Here is a 22,443-nt window from a genome sequence, read left to right as displayed (position 1 = left end):
AGAGGTGAATTTTACAACATGACTGCTGTATAATAAGCGAGCGATTGGTAAAATGGTAAAAGTGTGTTTTTATGTGTGTGTGTATGTGTGTGTGTGTGAGAGAGAGAGAGAGAGAGAGAGAGAGAGAGGGAGGGAGAGAGAGAGAGAGAGAGAGAAGACAAAATTTTAGTTGCAAGATGACATATTTCAATTGCCGTTTTCGGTTCATATAGCAAAAAGAATACCGCCACCAGAGAATAAAGACAAGTGTAGACCTTACCCAGTTTTCAAATTGAATAGATGGTGGTGGTAGTTCGGTTTCTTGACCTTGTAAAAATCTTCCCTGTCTTTGATTTTGTTTGTTATCATTCCAGCCAGAAATAAAAAAATGAGAATTCCTCAGTTTACAGCAAGGGGAATTGGGGACAAGACATTAAGGATGATATTCCTGGAAGCTCATGTATCACGATTGTTTCATTCAATAGACAGAGGACACTTTTCTATGAAGGCTTTTCAACACGTTTTCTCACAAAGGGGATTTTCCTTTTGCAATCTATATGACAACTGGCAATTTCAATCTTGGCCATTCCCGCCAGCGTTTTCATTTTCGAGACACGAGACGAGACGAGACATTTCACGAGACGTCCCGTCTCGTCTCGTTTTCGAGACGGGACAAGTAGTCTGTCTCGTCTCGTGGCAACACTATAGATATATCATGAGTTTATTCAGTGGTGCCCACCCCCCCACATGTGCATGACGCACCCCCCTCAATTGTCTATCCATAGGTGTTCTTCCATGAAAAAAAATCTTTTCGATTAATTTTTACACCTCCTCAAACATATTTATATAGATTTTAACCCCCCCCAAATATTTCAATGACGCAGTTTGCGTCATAACCCCCCCTTGTGGGCACCCCTGGTTTACTACAAACTTTTAAAAATATATAAATAATAGCTTAAATTATTTTTTTCACTCAAAAACTGGGAGGCCTAGGCTTCCCCGGCCCCGGGCTAGATCCGCCACTGTTGAAGATATTTCCCACTACCATACTATCTCGCTCACCTATTCTTGCGTAAAATACAAATATATATCTTAATTCTTTGTATTTTAATTGCTTTTATTTATTTATTTATTTATGTAGTATGGTCTATATAAACGACTATTCAATATTTATTGTTACACGAGATATTTCCAACTACTGTACTATTATCTCGCTAGTCTGTTTTTACGTTAATATTTAGAATGAAACATGTGCTTTGGTAGCTTCGAAAGTTTCAATTATATCCTCAAAATCGGAAGTCGATGTAATTTCATGCTCAATGGAAAGAACCAAAGTACGGAGGAAAGAACAGCCAAATTTGTCTTTTCTTATTTATTGTCGAACGCAAGTATGAATTTATAACTTCACTTTGGCCCTAAGAAATATTCCTATCTGTACACATCCGCCATACTCTCCGGGTAGTCATGTCCAAAATCATAACCACGTTGAAAGAAAGACGTTTTGACACCATTCCCGACATTGGGAGAGTGACGATGGTGCAGTTGAAGGTCCTGAAGGAAGAACACTTTCAAAAGTACTTCTAATCGTGAAATCAACGTTGGAATAAGTGCATCGCAACCCAAGGAAGGAGACTGGTTCATATTTGATGTAAGCTTACTTCTTTGTTCGTAATAAAATAACTCACATACTTATTGTTCACACTTCGTATTTCAGAATGCTTGACAATAAATAAATGTAGTTTTCAGGGTTCAATGTGATTTGCGTACTCTTACCCAGGGTCGCTCTAGGGGTCTCCAAATTTCAAAAAATGTATTTTTCCTGAGAAATTTCCTGATTTCACTAAACCCCTTTTCATCTGTTCTTTAGCTTCCTCTGCGCACCTTAATGAACAAACGATGTCTTTATAATCCTGATATAATTTCACACTGTCGAAGTCATTGGGGCATAGGCTAATAAAATACCAAATCAGAATATGAATTCAGCCATTCTTCATTTACATATCGTTGTTGTTGGATAATATCGACAATGAAAAACAGAAATCGAAATCAATCATTTAGGTCTCGCATCTGGGAAAACTGTCACAAATTTTGTAATCAAACTTCGTGTAGAACTTTATTGATAGAGCGCTTCATTTCGGCTTGGGCTGGCAAAGGTTTGTCTCTTGTTTCTACTCCGGGTATGCATTTTCCTCTTTTTCTACGCTCTGTTATATTGTAAGGATCCCCACATTACAGCTTGGGCAAATGTTTACAAACGACAGTGGAATTGTTTATAAGCAGCAGACGATATACAAAAACAGGAAGACACGAAGAACAACACGATGGGAACCGAAGAACGAGCCACCTGAAGAGGGCCTATAAAAGCGAAACCAAAGAAGACGGATGCATCGGTTGACCACTAATCGCTAACCCATAGGTGCTTAACAGCTCTGGAGGTCGCATTGGACGAAGGGGCTCTACCTTACCTAAAATTTCTAGAGGCTGCCTTGAAGCAAAGGACATTCCTCATCACAAACCATATCTCATGAGCTGCCATAAGCCGAGGAGGTTACCTAAGGGCCGTAACCTGAAGTCGCTACAAAACATCCCGGTGGTTGCTGTGAGCGAAGGGGTTCCCGTGTAAAACATTACTTCCATCACCTTTGGTCATAAGGAAGATACAAGACTATTTTGTAGACACAAAGACTATTTTGTATTTTTGTGAAATAAATAGGTGAAGAGCTAGAATTCCTGACTGTCATTGTCTCTACCCACAGAAAGTATTGTAATATTGTGAAAGAAGGATATTTTGGAAGAACACTCCATCAACGAATTGATCTAAATAACAGCACAAACAAGCGTTCCATTGTTTCAAAGAGAATGACTGCAGACTGATAACATGCGCAGCGTGTTCGCCAATAAGATTCAAGGAGTGATTCTTGCAGGGAAGAATACGGCAAGAGGATTTACATTTGGCGTACCAAAGTTTGAACTCCAGAACATGGGCTGGTCATTGTAGCCTGATTGTCATACGCTTGTCCTCTGCTAAGTCGTGAATGCTAAATATATTGCATAAACAATATTGCATTTGAAAGATTGCATCATTCTCAAGAGAATGGCGTACGAATCACAAAATTTCGATGGATTGTACTCGCTCAAGGAATTTTAGTTCGTAAAGTCTCCTATTGGTATATATATATATATATATATATATATATTCTAATTTCAAATAAGATTTGGAAATATTTTCCCCATGTCACTGTATTTAAAATATTAAAATCATTTTTAGCAAAAACATTGACAATAAATAAATGTAGTTTTCAGGGTTCAATGTGATTTGCGTACTCTTACCCAGGGTCGCTCTAGGGGTCTCCAAATTTCAAAAAAAGTATTTTTCCTGAGAAATTTCCTGATTTCACTAAACCCCTTTTCTCATACGTTATAAGGACATGCGCGATTATGCAGTTGAAAGACTGTTTTATTGTTAAGAGAATGTGGTACTAATCATTAAATTCGGATGAGTAATATTGAAGCAATAGCTACTTTAAAAAGTCAATACCATAGCTCGTGGCCGCCATTTTGGTGTTCTACACGAATTTTGAAATGGATCTTCGGCTCAAATGTTACATTTTGACATCAACTATGATCACAGAAAGTGCACAATTCCAATCAAGAAGGGCACGATTCTTTGGTGTACCCAACGTACTTTTTGTATGTCACCTTCTATTTTTAAAATTTATGTTTCATTTCGCAGAGTAGGCAATAGATGCCAGCCTTCGTTTGTAAATCCTAGCTTAAGTCATGTCTGCTCAATCCCCGTACGTCTCTTTTAAGTGTAATGAGCAACATAGCTGACTACCCTTACCTCTCTAAGTTAACCAACTGCCTAAATTAGCGTAATTTCTATAAAATCTCAACTTTCTCATAAGATAATCATTATTTATTACTTTGCTACCTTCATTAGCGTACTTTGCTACCTATGTATATATCATGGTACTGGCTTCATTAAAGCAATGTTATTCCTATTTGGCAATAAACGCATTCTTCTTCATCTAGATTTATTATGCTATGAGTGCTTTTTATTTTCATTATGTGTTCAAAGTATTTTACTTCCGAGAAACTTGCGAAAATGTATAAGAAATAATGATCGAATTAGTGTTGCAGTCTAAAAAAAATAATAATAAAATAAAATAAAATAAAATAATAATTCATTTTCTCAAATTGCAAGGTTATTACAAATTCATATCTACATGTAGAAGAAAAACATACGATAGCACACTTGTCGTGAAAGCAACTATTTGGGAATTCATGACAAAGGGTTGGTAGGGTCTGTAGGCCGGGAGCGCACAAACAAGAGCCTGTGTTCGCTCGTGATGTAAAACATATAGCATGAGCGCACAAAACCATTGCGATGGTGCTATATTGTATCAAACAGTAACTGATTTTTCATTACAAAAGAACCATCATCTACCATGAAAACAAAATATTGCATTATGTCATATGTTTAGTCTTTAGTTATAAATTGCAAATAGATGAAAATTGCGTATCAAAGATGAAGATTCATTTTATGTAAGAGAAAACTCAATGAAATCAAGACTAACATATTCGGTGGCTAGTATTCTGTGCATTGTGCTCACTGAACACAAATTCTGTCAATTTCGCACTAGGAAAGGAAGCACAACCTGGAAGTTAACATATTACGTTTTGTCTTTTCTTTCATAATGTTGGCAATACTTTAAAAAAATAATAAAAAGTAGTAATTAACGGTTGTATGGACTATTAATACTCACGTTAATCGTGTTCAAATTAAACAGCAAGGACAACTGTGCATAAGTGTAATTAAAGAAGCATATTTTAAGCTTGTAGAACCAAGTCATTAATTCAATTCATTAAGACATTATTTCATTGCCTTTAGATGAGGAACTAAGCTAGAACGAAGACCATCTCAAAAACCTGGTTCAGTCTACCAAGTAGTATTTCGTGTTCTCTAATAAATTACATAATGAAATAATATTATTCTTCTATTTCTGAATTATTTTGAAAAAGTAAGGGCGAGACTGATAAGGACCTGAATTAAAGACATAAGTCATAAGTTGCTACAAAGACGCTAATGTCAGATTGTTTTATGTAAGTAAGTTCCATGCGAGTATGCTTATTTATGACACAAGTAATTGCACTCTCCTAGGGGTGATACGGCATGGATATGTCCGGTTCTTCCCCGAAGTAACGATCTAGTCTGTATTTATTTTCACGCAGCATTGTCATTTCGTATTTTGCTTGGGAAGGAGAGACAAGATTCCCCACCTATATAAGTAGTTTCATATTTTCAATTAGCACATGTATATCAAACTTAGGGAGGCAATAACCATCCATGCCCTCTCATATTTATATATTATTTAACACATAAACTCATACGCACGTTAGATATTGCATTAGAAATGTGTATGTTTCAATCTGTAATAATTATTCCTTCTTAATACACGTATTTTCTCTAAGTTGATAACTTTTCAACGGAATCGATGGTTACCATCATAGACAGGTTTCACTCTATATGTTTCTAAAACATGAAAATTTTTTCAACAAATCAGAATATTTGCTAACCAAAAGCCAGTTTCTCACATGGGGCGTTTAGCAATAACTGTTGCGCTCTTATTGATTCAACCAAACGTCAATTCATCTGCCACTTAATTATAGTAACGTCTTTATTTGTATGTGAAACCAAATATACCGTCTCAATCTACAGACCCTTCTTTCACTTTTCCACATTCTCCGTTTTTTTTTTTTTTTTCTTTTTTTTCACTCATTTTCCCCATCGTTTTGCAAGTTTGAAAACACCCTTGCGATAGAATTCCGTTCCAACTGCCCGTAGACACTAACGCACTGCTTACCGAACATCCTCCGGTGTCTCGTAGCGACGGCCTCGCATCTGTTCCTTCACAAAACTGAAAAGATGGTAGTCGGAGGGTGCCATGTCGGGGCTGGAGGGAGAATGTGGAAGTGTTTTTCACCTAAATCTCCTGATCTGCTTTTTAGTGGCACATGCAGTATGCGAATTATCCTGTTAAAGGATTATCTTTCCAGGACGTTTATCACGCAAGGCACGACGGAGCTTCAAAAGTGTCTGAATGTAACAGGCAGAATTTATGGTTTGTCCAGGCTCAAGAAAGTCAACTAGAATGCAACCCTGTGTATCATAGAAGATGATGTTCTTCATAACTTTCCCTGCCGATTGTATTGTCTTCGCTTTCTTCTTCGGTGGCGAATTCAAGTGGTGCCATTCCATACTCTGTCGTTTTTTTTTTTTTCAGGTTCATAATGATGGAACCAGCTTTCATCTCCAGTCACAATACTCGTCAAAACGTCATCACTTTCATGTCGAAATCTCTGAAGAAAGGTTTGGGCAACAGTTAGTCTCTGACATTTGTGGTCCTTGGTTAATAAACATGGGACCCAACGGGTCCAAACTTTCCGATAACCTAAGCTGTGAATCATTTCTTGCACCGAACTATGTCCAACACCAAGTTATGCAGTGATTTTTTTCACATCTCCCCTAATCAGCTCATCAACCCTAACCTTGTTGAGTTCCGCGGAGGAAGTTCGGGGGTGCTCACTGAGAGGCTCATCTTTGATACTCGTGCTTCCATCCTTAAAATGTTTCACCCATCTCCTAACACTGCTAGCACCCATGCACACATCTTCATAGTTATGCTGCAGTCTGCGGTGAATTTCAGAAGCAGATTGGTCCTCTTTAACAAGGAATTCAATCACAGCACGCTATCGAAATGAAACATCGATGTCCGGCAATTTGAAAATCCTGCCTGTGGTCACGTGCTAGTAATAAACAGCATCAACATCCGTAAAGAAAGAAAAAAAGATCTGTAGATTGAGATGTTATACTTGGTTTCGGTCGTGAAAACATTAAATATGTTGCTCACGACTTTCAGTACGCTCCTCGTAAATTCGCCATTACTGCGTAAAATTTGGACATCTTCTGTTTTTTTTTTTCCTTGAGTTAGAAATAGTAAACGAATCAGCAAATGAATACAGGTATAAGAACTTCAGTCCGTCTCTCTCAATGATCGTGTGATGCTCTTTACAAATGGTTTTGAGAATATGGCTGAAAGAGAAAGTACGCATTTAATTTTTAAGGAGTTTGGTTGACCAAAACTCCTTTATAATTGTATATTTATTCTGGCCATTCGCGAGACGAAAAAACTCGAGAACTATTGGATCAATAATCACCAAATTTGGTCAGAATATAGATGGTCAAGTGTTAGGAATCGAGTTCGATTTTCGACCCGATACTCAAACCAGAAATGGTAGAAATTAAGCATTTCCGGCTTTAACATTGATCGTAGTAGAACTAAAGTGGTAATAGATAGGTGTGGTTTCCTGTAATCAATTAAGCTCCCAAAAATACATTACGTCTCCATCCCTAACTGTCTACTAAACCGGAAGTGGTTGAAATGCACTACATCTTGATATGAAGAGACCAAAAACGATAAAAGATAGCGAGGAACAGTCTCTCTTAACCCTCTGTTAAAACCGGAAGTGCCATAAATCAACCACTTCCAGTTTTAACATTGATCTCCATAGAATAATAACTGTAATATATAATTTTTTAAAAAGCTGTGTTCTGTAATCAATTAAGTATTCTAATAACTTATTCTATCTCGATTGTAATCTGTCTGCTAAAACTGGAAGTGACAGAAATCAATCACTAATAGTTTAACGTTGATCGTTATGGAGGGAAAATGGTAACAGATAATGAGAAGTGGTTTTCTGCAACTAATTAAGTATCCCAAGAATACATTGCATCTCCACTCGAATCTTTTTATTAAAACTAGAAATGGCAGAGATTAATCACTTCCAGTTTTAATGTTTTTAACGTTCCTCGCCAAAGAATAAAAACCGTAATAATTAACCGTCCCAAGAAAATAATCCAGCTCTACTCTAATATATCTACTAAAATTAGTATTGGCAGAAGTATACCGTATCAATGTCGTTGATCGCTATACTATAAAAATAGTAATAGATATATATAGAGAAACTGTTTCCTGGAATCGATTAAACGTGCCATTTCATTTCCATAAATCTCTACTAAAACTGGAACATGTAGAAACCAATTACGACTTTTAGTTTTAATATTGCTTTATATACAGCAAAAATGATAATAGAATACGGTTTTAAAGTTGATCATTAGATTTAAAGGCACAATTAAAGTAAATTAAGGGCACCATTAATTGAAAAAGTTAATTGGAATCGTTGTGCTAAAGCCAATCTTACTTTTTCCATTATTGTAGATTTAAAACGATTGCAGATAGCGAGAAGCGGTTTTCTGCAGTTGTTTGAATGCCACAAGAATATATTCCATCTCTACTCTGATTTCTCTACTAAAGTCAGAAGTGGTACTACCACTTCCGGTTTCAATAGTGATTAAGCAAATATCACACCGTAAAAAATGAACTCTTTACGTAGTGTACACATGACGCTACTACTTGTTCTAGATAAATTTTACAGCATTTTAAGAATGAGCAACTTCCCGGAACGAGTATGTTGCAGACTTATGTTCTATGGGTAAGCTTGGAGACTACTTGAAGCGTTCCATTCCCAGATCATTGTGTATATATAGTAATCATGAAAAGAATATAATAATGAATATGTTCTTTATATTTAAAAATGAAATCTGGATACCATTGGCAGCTTAATTTGTTTCGATAACTTACTAATATATATGAAAGCAAGTCAAAAAAATATCTACACTTTTCATTCTACAGTTTATTTACATGAAGCTAGGGTTATACAATGCACATCATTTTTCTGCGTAATCTCCCTCCTTATCAACGCACTTGGCCCAACGATCAACGAGCTTACGTATTCCTTCCAAATAAAAGGTTTTCGGTTGGTCCTGAAGCCACTTTTGCACCGCATTTTACTCGTCTAAATCTGAGGCAAATCGGCGACCACTCAAAGCATTCCTGAGTGGTCTATTCGGTGACTATTCTGCTTAAAAATGCATCACCTTCGTTGTTGAAGCGAGTGAGTGAGCGTTGACAGACCCTAACACGAGTGAGCTTGTGTTCTGCAGTAAGCTTTCTTGGTACCCACCGTGCACAGACTTTATGAAAACCGAGCTCGTTGTGGATGATTTGATGGGCAAAGCCATGGCTGATGTTCAAGCCAGCTGCTACCTCATCGATAGTGATTCGCCTACCTCTCGAGCTTGCTATATGTTGTCATCTGTAGTGGAGGTTGATGGCCGTCCTTCTTCCTCTTCATGCATTACACTTATTCGACCACTTTTAAACTTCTCGAGCCATAAAAATACAGTTTTACGTGCTAGTGCACTTCTCCCATATTGCGATGATAGTCTGCGATGAATGTCTGACCCTTTGACACCCTCCCACCAAAGGAATCAGATCACTTCTCGTTGTTCATCCTTGGTGCAAACTTCTAATGGATCAGCCATAATATATCTGCAATAGAAGGAAGAAAAATGGAAGAATTAAGATCACACTTTCACAGCATTACCGCAACAGCATAACAATAAAATATGCGAGGACAGAAGGCAAAGTGCGCACTGTAAGAAAAGTTGACAAAAGTGTAGATAATTTTTGACTCGTCCTCGTATATCTGGTGAGACACACAGAGTGAACTCAAAAATAGTTTAATAGGTGAACGTACAATGCTTTACAAAAATCCCTTTGTCTGACTAATTTAGTCTACGGCAATGGTTCCTAGAAACTATGTTAGAGATACGACATTCGATATTCGAATTTTAATAGCGTTTGTGCCTCTGGGTTGTCTTTGAAACAATCCGAGGGAAAATCCTTACACATTAAGGGTACCATTAACTGGAAAAGTCTTGTAAGCGTTGTGCTAAAGCCAGTCTTACTTTTTCCATTTCTTTTCTACCAGAAAATTCAAATGAGAACTTCAGAAATTACAAGGTAATTTACATAAGCTGAAAGTTATTTGAGTTATTAGAAATCAATGCTATGCGCTGTAAAATTTGGTTTTCTGAGTGACAATATTCTTCAATGTTCTTACGAAATTATTACTAAAATTAAAGCAATAGCAATGATGGGCCGAACAACCTCGTCCATGAGAATTTATTTCAGAATAGCAGCTACAAAATCCTTTATTTCTATAATGCGTGACATGAGTAAAGTCCCATATTTTCAAACGAAAGAAATCGGGACACTTATGAAAATTTACAATATATTCATAATTATGCATTTTCTTCTTGTTGAAACAACAGAATTAATAAAAAAAAATGAGTAAGTGAGAGAGAAGGCTATTCCGATCACTTGAGTATTGGCAACTACTAAAAGCGTTTTTTTTTTCTTTTTTTATCGCAAAAACTACATAGAAGAGAGGCTTTACTGACACTGTTTAACTAGCGATCACAATACTGAAAGCTTGGAAAGCAATTCTTGTACTCTATCCATTAAAAGGACATCGATATGAATCTATATTATAATGAATAATTAATCTCCGGTTCGATAATATAATGATAGTTGACAATGATAATATTTATAAAATGTCCAATTTGGGGGATTTAATTCAGAGCACTAAGTGTGTTTCATAGTCCCGAGTGGATGCTAGATTTGTCATACTTACAGATATACAGTATCTTCTCATCTGAAAGAAATTAGGCTACTACTAATTCCAAAGCTGATCCATATGAACTTCAACCCGCCTATCAACTACTATATTGTTCATGCTACACCGCACACAATAGCAGCCACCAATAATGATGGGCCGCCTTTGTTTTTCTTTTGTTGGAACCAGATGTTCCTTATTTTTATCAATGACAGCGACAGCCATAGCAATTCTAATGTCACAGAATAGTCAGCTCGTCATCTTATATGATAACTTATCAATACTTTATTACCTTAATAAACATGTATATAGAGTGCCTTTTTTGTATCCGATAGCTCATGTTTTATACAATAATTGTGTTGTATCTGAGGAAAATAAATCTGATGGGCTATTGCGAGATTAGCCAATCTCCAACGGTCATCGACCACTTATGGAGCTTCACCAACCGTTATCAGCTTTTAAGTTGGATGACAAAGAATGATCGCGTCAGTTGTATCGAGACCCCGAGGTGACCCGAGCGTTCAGCAAAGGGTAAGCCTTGATTGACATCGTAAAACCTGTGTTCGTTCCAGTTAAATATCTACTTCTTCAATAAAGGTATTTATTTTCGTTATTCGAAATACTTTTTTTTTTTAATAATAAAGAAAAAGTTTTATTAATATGAGTTTTCTTCATTCAAAAGAAAATATTTTAAAACTACCTTTTGAAAAACAGTAAAAACCCAAGGTTCCTGGAAAAAATTATATATATCGGGTGTTCTAAAAATGATGCCGTCAGACAACAGCACCATTTTTCAGTTCAAATGAAAGTGAAAATGTTATATAATGGTATACCCTCCGGGACCTCCTTCAGCCGCTATGAGGAATCAAAATTTCAGTATGTGGCAACGTTGCAGATTAACTTGGAACCATTATTGTTGTTCTACGAATTGTCAAGCGGATACATCGGTTGTTACGCTAATAAGTGGAGATAGTGCCCAACGTCTATCGATTTTAACTTCCATCTGGAAAGAATCGATGTAATTGTTTGAGTCGGGTCTGATGTAATTGGTGGGTCTTGTCTGTGCTTTATCTGCAACGTTGCCACATAGTGCAATTCGCTTTATTTTGACTTGTAGAGTAGTGCTTTGTAATCCGTGGGCGCCATTTTTAGAACATCTGATATATATTAAATGGTGAATAAAAGCCACTTAGAAATGTAATCTAGTCCGATTGCGCCACAAAATATCAGTTTTCAATTTTCTAAACCCAACAAATTGAGAAATGACTTCCTACGAATCCGACTTCTAGCAACTATTTTTTTTTTTTTTTTTTTTTTTTTTTGGCTCGTAGCCAAGTACCAAATCACTTAAATGGCCCGCGCAGTTCAACCCTGCTAACAGAGAAATGTAAGCCTCATTTTATTAAACATACCGAAAGCGAATGTTGTTAAAACTTAAACGTACTAATTTGACGAAATAACCAATTAATCCACATAGCTTATATGGATTATCTAGAAGTGGAGCATATTCTATCACTTACTAACTATACAATAAATTACATAGGATTGTCCTAAAGATAAGAAATCTTTAGAAATTAAAATATTAGATAGCTTTCTGTTGTTTTTTCCACCTATTATATTTTGAATTTTTCATTCCAGTTTTCTTCAGACGTACACATTTTCCTTTCTTCATTCGAGAATGTTTTAAAGTATAAATGTATACATAATCGAGCATTAGAAATCAGTGTTCCGGAAAACTTTCCAATAGATATGGACGCACATAACTTCTTTGTTTATAATCCTGCTTCCCCTCCACGTACACGCACCATCCAGTTTGATTCAGCTAACTTTGTGTTGTAAAAGCCTCCCTAATACTGTATATGCTTAATGCTTCTGGTTGTATTAATACATATCGTCCCTTTGTTTGCAAACTGTCTTATCTCAATTTTTCTCATTTTTCAGGAGAGCGATTTGAAATTTTGCACCTATTTCACTTTCCTGTTAGGCTAGTGTTTACCAATAAATATTTACCAATTTTTGGCACAATGTAGCCGAAAGTACATTCGATAATACCATATGTTCAAATTATATAATATTGTTATATTAAGTCATAAAAAATATGTTATTTGAGATATATCACTTTGCAAAAAAAAAAATGTTAGTTTTAAGAATGAGTTACGTTACTGTGCATAGTTCTTACAATATAAGAATAATGCCAAATTTAAGTTGGAAAACTGTAAATTTGTCCACTTGTGTACATCTAAGTTGATGTATTCAGATGGGCCCACAGCAGACTTTTCTGCTCGTCTGAACTAGTTGATCTGTGACGCGTGCACGAGGCTGCTGCGAGTCTGTTGCGGGCCCGCAACAGACTTTTCTGCACGTCTGAACCGAGCCTAAGGCGAGTTCTTGGCCCCGGCGATAACTAGCCTAGTTGCATCGCTGGTTGTCGGTGATCTCTTCAAAACTCTTATTTCCATCATGTTCTTCCAAAATGAAATGAAATGAAATTTTTCAGTTTTGCGTCCCGCGTTGTGCCGGCAAGGCTAAAAGAGACGGTAATGATGAGAAATGAATGAAATGGTGGAGTGAAGAAAGTAGGAAGAAACAGGAGAACCCCGAGAAAATTTAAGCACACGGTGTTTGTCCACCACAAAATTCACTTGGCGCGAGCTGGGATCGAAGCAAGGATCCTATGCTCCAGAGGTGAATGCTTTACCACTGAGCCACCGCTGCTCCCCGTGTTCTTCCAGTTTACGTCTTTTGCATTACTTCCCTCTGATTCTAGAATTTGTAGAATTTTAAGTTCTTTGGAGAACTGCTTGAAGTTGACGAAATCAGTATGCTGTAGTTCCACTACCTCAAAAGGCTGCTTTCTACGAGCCAGCTTGATCACAGGGACCAGTTGTGAACGCACATAAATATTTGAGACTTTCTTAAACAACATATTAAAACAAATTACACATTAAGGTGAACACACACACATATATATACACAAAAAAAAAGTCTTTTGAGACACGACTGTGCGTGAACAATAGAAACACCTTAATTTCTCTTGCAAACTAACGTATCCTCAGTTACGGCAGTTCGAAAGAAATTTAATTCTCTACAATTGAAATACGACGAACATCTAACTGATTATTCCACAGTTATATACTGGATGTTTCAAAACAACACCGACAACGATTGGTAGATGATTCCTGACACCATGACGAGACAAAAAGTATAGACCAACCTGGGTGCACAAATGTTTCCTTTCGGACTTATAGGCTGCCGGAAACATGAAAAAGTGAACTTTAAAGGCCCATATCTCCAAATCTTTGGGATCTAGCGTAGTCGGGTCAAGACTTTATTTAGGAACTAGTATGTGTCTTATCCAAATATCTAAGTTTCATAATCGTGTGGTACTTCCGAAACAATTTTTATAGAGGTAGTTGGTAAGTACTTCAGATTATATGTCCGTAGCCAACTCCCTCTATAAAAATTGTTGTGTGAGTATAGCATGATTCTGAAACATGTATTTTTCGATAGCGCACATATTAGTTCTTAAGTGAAGTCTTGATCCGACTGCGATAGGTCATATAGTTTTGGAGGTATGAATCTTTAAAGTTCATTTTTTATATATATTTTCGACAGCCTATAACTCCGAAAGGAAGCATTTGTGCACCGAGGTTGGTCTATATTTTTCGTTTTATCTTTTTCAGGAATCACCTCCCAAACGTTGTCGGTGTTGTTTTGAAACACCCTGTATAAGAATTTAGATATGGCTGTTAAAGAGAATTAAAGAGCTCCTAAAGGAAAATTCGGGTTGGTCTTAACTTTTTTTTTTTTTTTTTTTTTAGGTACGACACTTTGCAAACAAAGGAATGATATATTAGACCAAAAGTGTGTGATTTAGCATTGATGGTTTCAGTCGTTCTTAACGTAGGAGCTAATATCTTCCAGGGAGTGTTCTTGTTTGCGCTGGAACAAATAGGGACGATTGGGATTTACGATTTAGATTTCTTGGCTTTTGGCATCTAAGGCCATTTAGCCCTTCACGTTTTGAGGGATGACGTTCCTTGGCGAACACACAATCCGGGGAAAGGGAAGGAAGAAAGGATTGGGGAAGGAAGGAAGTGGCCTGGGACCTATAAGTTAAGTACCACTCCGACATTTGCCTGGTGTGAATGAGGAAAACCTCATTCGAGGTAGCTGGCCTGAAAAAAGCGTTTTACACCTTTTCGACCAAGTGCCCACCGGGAATCGAACCCGGGACCGCTCGCACCGAAGGCGAGGGCGTTAGCGACTACGCTACGCGGGGCCACAGGGACAATTGGGGGGAGGCGATAGACTATTTATAGGATGTTTGAAATTTCATTGCCTCGTATTTAGTTTTTTCTTATTATTGGACGAAAGTCATCATGCATTTTACAATTTATCAAAAGTTTAGACTCTTTTTTACAAAGAGTAATAATGATATTAGGTTGATTATAATACGCATTTAGGTTGCATTTATGAAGAAACGCTTATTGATTTCTTTCTTCTGGAAAGTAAGGAGGGAAAGTGTATGTTTGAAATATATATATATATTATATAAATGTGAAATATATATTATATGAAATATATATAAATGTAAGCAAATGAAAATAAAATCTAGTTTAACATCCGATGATTATGCCCTTTAGGCTAAGGGAGCCGGATGATTAAAGCAAGTGAATGATGATTAAAAGCGGAAAGATGGCTAGTGTAAGACAAATTATGTTACAAATTTTTCTTCCACAAGAACTGAGACCTTTTTCTGGTTCAAGTCTTACGTTCGGCCTTGTGCATGAGTGGATTGAGTTAACGTAACGGGGGGGGGGGGGGCGCTCAGGACAATCATATTCACTACGCTAGACTCGAAAAGGTTGAGAACCACTGGTTTAAAGCGACTAATAAAAAAGTTGCACATTAATCTTTTATTTACTTAAGTTTATATAGGTTATTCCCAGCAAGGTTTGAATCTGCAATCCTACGCAACGAAAGCAACCTCTGCACCCATGAGACTGTGGAAAAATCCAGAAATTAACTTGAGCATCCATACAGCATACGAATGTTTGAAGGAATAAATTATTTTTGTATTTAAATTTAATAAATAATGTTATCTTTTATTACTATGATTTATAATCAATTACGTTTCTGACTTTTTTTCTGTAGCAGAAACTTGGAAAGCAGATGTTTTGTTTTTCTAGATGTAGCTATTTCTACTTCTGTGTTAATTTGGTAAGATTGTCAGCATTTCAAAATTGAATTAAAAATTGGAAACTGAAACATTAAATAAATTATGTGCTCATTCTGCTTTGTGGTGCATAAATAATGCTGCAATTTGCTCTTCTATCTTTCATCCATTTTCATGGAGTTTGACCGAATTTCGGTAATTGCTGCAAAACATATATTTCATCTGATGAATTAATCAACCATATTTAAAGTATCTCACTAAATATGTTTTTAATGTATTTTCGTAATTTCTTCCAGTTCGTAGATGCTATTTGATAATGATCTATCGTGGATAGTAGAATTAGAAATATTAGAAACATACTTTCATAAAATACGTGATTTCGTACCCAAATTTGGAATAATTAATTTAAATTCTAATTCAAAACATTGGCATTCATATTGTTTATAAAACTTGATAATGCTATTTATGATACTGTCAAAGAACGTTGGAAAATAACACATTTTCAGGTTCAGTAAGATTTATAGCTAAAATTGGCTTTTTTTTCTTTTTTTTACTAGTTTTAAAAACTGATTCGCTTAGTTTTGTAAATAAAATATACTTTTATGACTAGCTTTGTGACGTAGTTGTTATACTGGCAAATTTGCGATTTCAAGGGAGATTAGCTTATACAAATTACATGATAGGAGTTTAGATCTATTATGTTTGGTAAATACTTAACTACGTTATAGAATTTCTTAAGGCTTATAGATTTTAAGGACAATGAAATATAACCCTTGAATAATAATTTGTGATAACATTTCTTTATTCCAGGACATCAAACTTTCATTTAGATTGTAATAGTAATAAGTTCAATTTTCTCCCAGTACATTAATTCTCTTGTTCTGTTGGATTCATCACTTACTTTTCCCATTGAGCATGCTTGAAGGAAAAAGGAAGTTTAACTTGCACAAAAAACTGCGTTTTGTAATTTATATTTTCAACATCAGTATACACAGATTTTTATTGTTGTTATAATGCTAATTGAATATTGTATATTTTTCGTTCTCAATATTTTACATTATGTATTATAATGTTCAGCGGAATTGGGCATCTTTAAGTATTTTATGATTTTTAAGTATAAATTTTACTGTAAATTTCTGTGTTTAGGTTTCCACGTATGAAACTATAGTAAAAGGGAAGTGTGTTAATAATATCCTTTTCTTGCTGTTTATTTCTTTATCAATTATATTTCAGCTCCGTGCGTCGTGCCTGTCATTCAACAAGGGAGGGTGAGATATCATAATATCAGCGGTCTTTATATATCGCATGGTGAGAAAGTTCAACATGGAGATACGCTGGGTGTTGAATGTGAACCTCGCTATGAGATTTCCTACAACAATACCCCTGTTACTTGCAACAATGGAACATGGACTCACATTCCACGGTGTGAACCTGGTAAGTTAGGGATAAATTAATACTATTAAAATTCGTATAGTAATTGTCATGATTCGAATAACAGTTCGAAAAATGTTGCTTGTTAATCAAGTAGGTTATTTATTGATCGGGTATTTATTACTATAAACTGTCTCTCTTTTTGGTAGTAAGTTGTTTATTCGAATTGTTCGAAAAAATTATTTTGTTTGCACATTCAAATTATGATGTTCAAAAAAATATTCATATACAATATTCCCTCTGGAATCCGACCCTCCATCAATTCGAATAATTTGGAATCCGAATGAAAAATTCGAGCAAAATTTGCCCTTAAATTTGAAGCCGAAACGTAATTCGTGTGATTTTGTGTGCACGCTTCCACAGCGCTCAGGCCATCCATGCACCTTCTCGTTCAGCTTGTCGATGGAAGCTGAAATTACATCATCTCGTGTGATTTTTGCTGCTGATTCTATGTTTTTGTGCCTGTTTTACCTTAATTTATCTTAAATAATTTTACCCTTAATATTTTACCTTAAAGTTTAGTGCATTTACTGTTAAAATCATTTTTAAAAATTCAGTTCGTGGGAGCCAGGAACAGATTCATCTAGTTTCTATTATTTTAAAGGAACAAAAAACTGTCTTTGAACTCGAACAATTTGGATGTCGAATGGGATTCTGGAAAGGATTAAGTTCGGATTCCAAAGTGTCACTGTATTGTTAAAATATTTAAATGTGAAATTATTCAAATTAGAACATAAATACATTAGTGAAAACTATGAGAGTTCAAGCCAAAATGTGAATCCTGTCTCGTGAAAATGCATGTCAACTACGCGTGTAATCCTTGACGCTTGTTAAATAACTATGCACTTGTTCTCGTGAATATTCACCGATTAGAATGCCTGACCTTAGAATATCGTTGAACAATATGTCTTCAACTAGCAGAACAGTGCATTTTTCTAGGATAACTGTGAACACAATCATTCACGAAAGTTGTTTGTTGCGGAAGATTAGTGTATATTGGGCTTGAAAACAACCGCCTTCGTTTTCACATATAGGTTAAACGCCACAGTATAAAATGTAGGTGGAAATTTTTGTAATGAGTGTCAAGTGAAGGGTTCAACGTTAGATCCCAAATATGTATTTTATGTGGGCTTTAGTAAGTGGAACAATTAAATCAGCAAATTACAGATTCTTTTAATGTTTAATAAATTTATTATGCTTGATATGTTACGTTTAAAACTCATCCGAACTCCAGTCATCCGGATCACCAGAAATATACGGATCGATATCAGGCTATAAAAATACATTTTTAAAAAGATACTAAATTATGAACTACGTATCGTTCGTAAAAATAAAAATATAATTTTATTGAAATTCTTATATAAATCAAAATTAAAATTTATCTTTAAATGTAATATTTGAAAACTTCATTTCGATAATTCTAAGTCAGTATTTCACCAATTACAGAGCACATGTATTTTTTTTATTCTCATTTTCTAAGGAAATCCGAAAAAATCATTTGTATTTTAGAAGCGATTTTTTTTACTTCGCAACAACTTTTTTTGGCGATTGACTTAATTATCCGAATATCTGTATATCCGGATTGCTTCCACAAGTTATTAGTCCATGTAACTGGAATTTCAGTGAACGTATACTAGAATTTTAACTTGTATTAATAGAATTTTAAAATAAGGAGAATGGCAAACGGTAGTCAGGGGAAAGATGCCTAGTAGTCTGTTGTACGAGAAATTTAACAGTCACGCCTCAATACAAGCCTAAGCTGTTCTGAGTTTCAATACACGACTAGTCATCACAATTAGATGTTTTGAAGGGCGCTTCTTACTTTAATTAGTATGTTGTTGAGTAACATGTACTTCTAAATTTTAATAAGTACACGATCGCTGTTCAATGTAACCACGTCTCAAACGAATTCTAATATTAAAATTACGTTTATTTTGGAATTACGGTATGTTGTCAGTTGTTTAATCGCATTCAGTTTCACGATGCAAAAATCTTTTTATTCTCTTGTGTTTAAAAGATTTTCTTTCGATGGAAATATCTTTAAAATATAACTGAAGAAAAGAATTTAAAATTAAAGGGATGAAAATGTTTTGAAAAGAAGCGAGATATTTATAAAGTAAGTGGGTAGCTTCTAATAATCCTCACGCTAAAGAAATCCCTAATTAGTTGAGCTTGCAATTTAAAGCCGCGGAAAAGACTCAGTTCCTTTTGTTTAAAACACGCATGTGCAGTAATTAACACCACGTAAATCAAAGGAAGACTTGCGGGGGCGGCTGCTGCTGACATTTCCACGTTTTGAGGCTCAAGGGCAATTGTCGAGTGTTTTCCACCCTTTTGGTGATGATCTCATCTCGTATAAAGCATTTCTATGTTTGATCTTGAGGGAAAAATGTGATACATTTTTACCATGTTGCCACAATATTAATTATAAAAGGAAAACATGCCAGTCTGTGGATCACGTTATCCTGGAATGTTATACAACATTGCACAAGAGTTTTGTAATATTGGTTGTATTAAAGCAATGGGTACAATCAGAATTCCTTATACAAACGGCAAACATCTCAGTGTATCACCCTAATTCTTAACGCAAACAGTCACGTTAATAGATATCGCTACGTGCGCTATTGTTTGCCTGTCTAACGCTAATAGACGTCATTATCGGTACGAATGTTGTGTATAACAACGACCTTAAATGTCTTCATGAAAAATATACAATTGAATTTGGAGTGGTTGGCCGTCGAAATCAAATTTAAACAAATAAAATAAAATTGTTAAATGTAAGCAATCATAGCTTTTAATTAAGCATGATTCGAACCTATAGTGTACAGCGATCTGAATGCTCGAGTGCAACAACAACAAATAATAAATTTGACCGAAAAATGTTGTACCTTTTGACACTGTACGACTAATTGAAATAGGCACTCATCGCACAGGAAGGATAAGGTTTTATCATATTTGGAAGGAAAGAAATGAACGAATATATATATATATATATATATATATATATATATATATATATATATATATATATATATATATATATATATATATATATATATATATATATATATATACCGGGTGCACCATTTATAATGTCCCACCTTTATAACAGAGGAACTAAGAGAGTGAGAGAAGCGAAACTTTGCACAAAGCAACTATAAGAAGGGGGACATCTATCCATGTATTGGGTAACATCACTAGGTGAACAGTGTTGCCAACCCAATATAAAGTTATGATTTTTTAAATGGAATGACCTAAATTTAATACCATAATTCGAATCAGCAATGAAAACTAAGACGAAAGAGATGACACTCGCAGATCAGTGTTGCATACTTTTTGAGAAATATTGTAAAACATATGTCAAATTTAAACGCCTTTAACACACAAGGAATGAAGTAGTAACTATTTGTGCACATTAAATGAAATACTGGAAAGAACTCTTTAAAATGACTTCAAGTTTAGAAGGATCAGTTAAACAGTGTTGCCACAACAGAAGAGAGAAAAAATGAGTTTGGAAATAGTGCAATAACTTGAAAAAAGTCCCTAGTATAGTATAGGTTTAAATGCATAGAGGAAATCAGTATGTCATAAGGAGCATTGTCACGTTTATTTGAGATCGATAAGTAAAGTACTTACCAAGATATTCGGTACTCTGTAAAACCTGAGAATTTTGTGCTGTACAAGATGGTAACGCTGTTTCAAAATTCCCTTTTTTCCCTCAGCGTTGGAGAAATCGTGAAGAAATGATTAAAATGAAATAAAACATTAACCAATGGACATACAATGAAATGAAACCCATTTGAGTCCTTGAAGGGACTAATTAAACGTAAAGTGAATATAAATTGTTCTTGAGTTAGTAATATCAATTCAAATTTTAACAGGATGGTAGAAATACGTTTACGAGACCTACCTATAGCTATTTCGTGCAGTGAATATACTTATTCTCGTGCATCTTTAGGGGAGTAATATCGAAACAATTCAATATTATCTGTAAATATTACCGACTTGTTATTATTTCTTTTTTAAACACGAATGAATGAAAAAAGTAAGAGTGTTCCAATTGAAGCAATACAAAGGATGATTTGTGAGCACAATTTCTTTGGCTGTATTGTAGCTGTTGGGTGTAGCCAAGTGGTGTAATCAAGATAATTATTCACTTTCTTCGTTTGCACGTCTAAGAGGATCATTCGGAAGCATTGTTCAAGACATTGTTCATACAAGAAATGCAAGAAGTCATTATAACTGCTATGCCGATGATCACTAACAAAATGTTAAATATTGCTTTGCGTTGACGTAACCCATATCGGAATAGTTCCCCAAGTCTTTGGTATTACCCATCAGGTCACGAAACAAATTTCTTTGTGTGGTATACTTTGTACAGATGAACTCTCACTTAGGAACTTAAAATTTTAAATTCATTGGCCCTAACTGACATTTTTTTTATTTATTATTATTTTGCTACCATATTATAAATTGCTACAAAGGTTAGCTGTATGAGTTGTAGCCTATATGCACCAATGAAATAGGCATTGTTTTCTGGAAATACCTAATTATATGTACCATAAAATTCGTCTATTTTTTAAATTTCTACTTTGCCGCCAACTTTTCAAACTGCACGTTATCTTTTGTATTTGTCAGCTCATTTATTGAATGTATAGTTACAAATCATCGAATAAGTTTGAAACGCGCTACTGCCTTTCATGTGAAGCTCGACATAATGTTTTAAGTACATTTTTAGGAAGATTTCTCTTGCAGCTTTACTTTTGCCGTACAACTCGAAATATTTGTTCAAAAATTACAATTCTTTACAAATTCCTTATTATTGTTTACTAAATGATTTGCGCTGGTCGACATGGAAACATGTCAAATGGACTAGTTAAATTTCAAGGGGACCATCATAATCAATTGTTGAAAAATTAAAATTCTTCTAGGATTTGCGTGTAAATACGGCGTCCGGATGTATGCATAAAAACTGCAATGCAAAAAACAAGAAACAACCTTTGCTAGTAGGCCACTAAAAAGCAAGAATGCTATCTAACCGAGTCACGGCAGGGCAAAACTGAAGGGCATTTCTAGAGAGGGGGTGAGTCCGAAGGGAGCAGGTGCGTCAGCGAAGGTTGCTATATGCAAAAATAAGGATAGTGAAATGAGTGGATTTTTGTAATGATATGAGTTTCAATAATACTTGTCACGGTTTCATACTTGTAGCGTTCCACTTGTAAACATAAAATACAACTTATGTACACTGTGCACAAATACAGCACCGGTGG

At 35.3% G+C, this 22,443-nt stretch overlaps 1 protein-coding gene across 5 annotated transcripts in view; it reads left to right on the top strand.

Annotated features, from left to right (window-relative positions):
* Positions 1-22,443, top strand: part of Hasp (Hig-anchoring scaffold protein) — an 819,228-nt gene that overhangs the window by 706,993 nt on the left and 89,792 nt on the right. For all 5 annotated transcript variants that reach the window (XM_081743356.1, XM_081743348.1, XM_081743332.1 and 2 more), the window contains one exon: positions 16,976-17,176. In XM_081743356.1, the coding sequence (XP_081599482.1) occupies positions 16,976-17,176 (201 nt within the window). The remainder of the gene's footprint in view (positions 1-16,975; positions 17,177-22,443) is intronic.

This window comes from Thermobia domestica, chromosome 2 (assembly GCF_964235325.1).
Source record: "Thermobia domestica chromosome 2, izTheDome1.hap1.1, whole genome shotgun sequence".
Taxonomy (NCBI): Eukaryota; Metazoa; Arthropoda; class Insecta; order Zygentoma; family Lepismatidae; genus Thermobia; species Thermobia domestica.
The sequence above is the reverse complement of the archived record's forward strand: the minus strand, read 5'-3'. Positions and strand labels throughout refer to the sequence as shown.